The sequence below is a fragment of the Zingiber officinale genome, chromosome 2A, assembly GCF_018446385.1.
Source record: "Zingiber officinale cultivar Zhangliang chromosome 2A, Zo_v1.1, whole genome shotgun sequence".
NCBI classification, from domain to species: Eukaryota; Viridiplantae; Streptophyta; class Magnoliopsida; order Zingiberales; family Zingiberaceae; genus Zingiber; species Zingiber officinale.
Genome location: NC_055988.1, coordinates 87,346,923 through 87,348,827, shown reverse-complemented (window position 1 = coordinate 87,348,827; position 1,905 = coordinate 87,346,923). Strand labels below are relative to the sequence as shown.

General features: G+C 39.2%; 1 protein-coding gene across 1 annotated transcript; it reads right to left on the bottom strand.

Moving 5' to 3' along the window:
* Positions 1–646: 646 nt before the first annotated feature.
* LOC122041443 (14 kDa proline-rich protein DC2.15-like) lies at positions 647–1,386 on the bottom strand. Its single transcript, XM_042601123.1, has one exon. The coding sequence runs from the start codon at positions 1,298–1,300 to the stop codon at positions 893–895; it is 408 nt and encodes a 135-aa protein (XP_042457057.1). The 5' UTR covers positions 1,301–1,386; the 3' UTR covers positions 647–892.
* Between the last annotated feature and the right edge of the window lie 519 nt (positions 1,387–1,905).

Here is a 1,905-nt window from a genome sequence, read left to right as displayed (position 1 = left end):
TGGTCCATTGTTCTAATTAATGAAGCTCATAAAATTAATATTTATTAATTTTAAATTCTTAATTAGTTCCCTAATCATCAAGCTCACTAAGCAATCGTCCCTACAATTTATTAATTAACCCGTGATTACTATCATCCTTAATGCACACACAATTTGTCCTCAGGGCTATGGTTTTGCATTATGATATCCAGATTGTCATTCAGATACTCACGATTCGAACCCCAACTATGGTGTATTTAATTTATAGGAACTTTTCCTCTAAATGGGGGCATAACCAAAGGATGCTGGGCTTCTGAGCTGATCGCCGTGTGCACTTCCCGATTTATCCTGGTGATAAATGGAAAAACTTCCATGAGATCGAATCGATCACCCCAGAAAAAATTAATGAAGCTAACTAAGATTATTATTTTTTTCCCTATGCACACACAATTAAGCTCTAATTGATCAACCTCTCTCCCCTTCCCCAATAAATATTTTAGGATCCATAAATTATTTTTCCACATGAATAATAATTCAAATATTATATATATATATATATATATATATATATATATATATATATGTAATTAAGATATTCAAGTTTCGATTAATTTTGAAATTAGACAGTCTTTTCTTTTAGTTTGTCTATCAGATAAATCCAAACTTATACACACTTAAATTCAGACTTTTTATTAAAATTAATATCCGAAGGAAACAAGTACAACAACACTGATTAAGCAAACCCACACACTCGATATGAATGCTAAATCAAACACTTGCACACTCACATAAACTTAAATCTTGCCACAATACCAATCAAACTAAAAGCAAATCAACATAGAAAGAAAGATCGAACTGATGTGAATCCAATGAGAAGAATATTGTCTGATGGATGGAGGAGTTGATGGTGGAGTTAAGGGCATTGGAAGGCTTTAGGGGTCTTCTTTCCGCAGTAGTTGAGGACGAGGCTGAGGTCGATCGGGACGTTGAGGTGGATGCCGAGGACGTTGGCCCTGACGGCGGTGCAGAGGCAGACGGCGGCCTCGAGGTCGAGGAGCCCGTCGAGGAGCGTGCAGCACTCGCAGGGCTGCTTGGGGAACTTACCGACGCCGACAGTGATGAGGCCGTTGAGCACGTTGGCACACGCCGCCAGCTTCAGCGTGTCCACCGGGCACTTCCCGCTGGGCGACGGCCTCGGGTTTGGCGGCCTCGGGGTGGGGCAGCTGGTCGTGCCGCAGGCCGTGGCGGAGCAGAGGAGGTTGAGCAGCAGAAACAGGGCGGCTGTGGTGGCGCCGGAGACTGCAGGCTTAGTGGATGCCATGGAGCTCGATTAAGCAGATAATTAGGATTAAGGGGCGATCAATAGAGGATTAATTGCACTATTTAGGGCTGTGTGATTTGAAAGGATGAAGGGTGTGAGTATTTATGGAAGGGAAAGAGAAGGAAGAGGACAGAGGCAAGGCATGTGGAGCATGGATTTTAGCTGGCAAATTAAATTAAATTAAATTAAATATTTAATTTTATTAATTTCATGTATTTTTCTTTGGATAAAAAAACAAAGTAGATGATGATGGTAAACTAGTTAATCTACAATTAACTGCTCTTAACTCACAAAAGTGGCTTTGTTTTGCATCCCTCTAGATTTGAAGCAAGTAAACAAAGAAGAAATTAAAATCGATACTTTCTTCTCTTTTCCATTCTAGTAATCAATCCTAACTAACTTCTATTCAAAGGGTTCCTAGATAGACAAACTTCCATACAATAAAGATTAGACACTCATCCATGGTTTACTAGTGATACTAAGTCGTCTGCTAAGATTCATTTGTATTTCAAATTTATCATGGTAAACGATGAAAATTTTTTATATGACCAAACTAGACCGCTCACCTTAATCATAAAAAAAAACAAGACTTCTAGCCAAGAGAA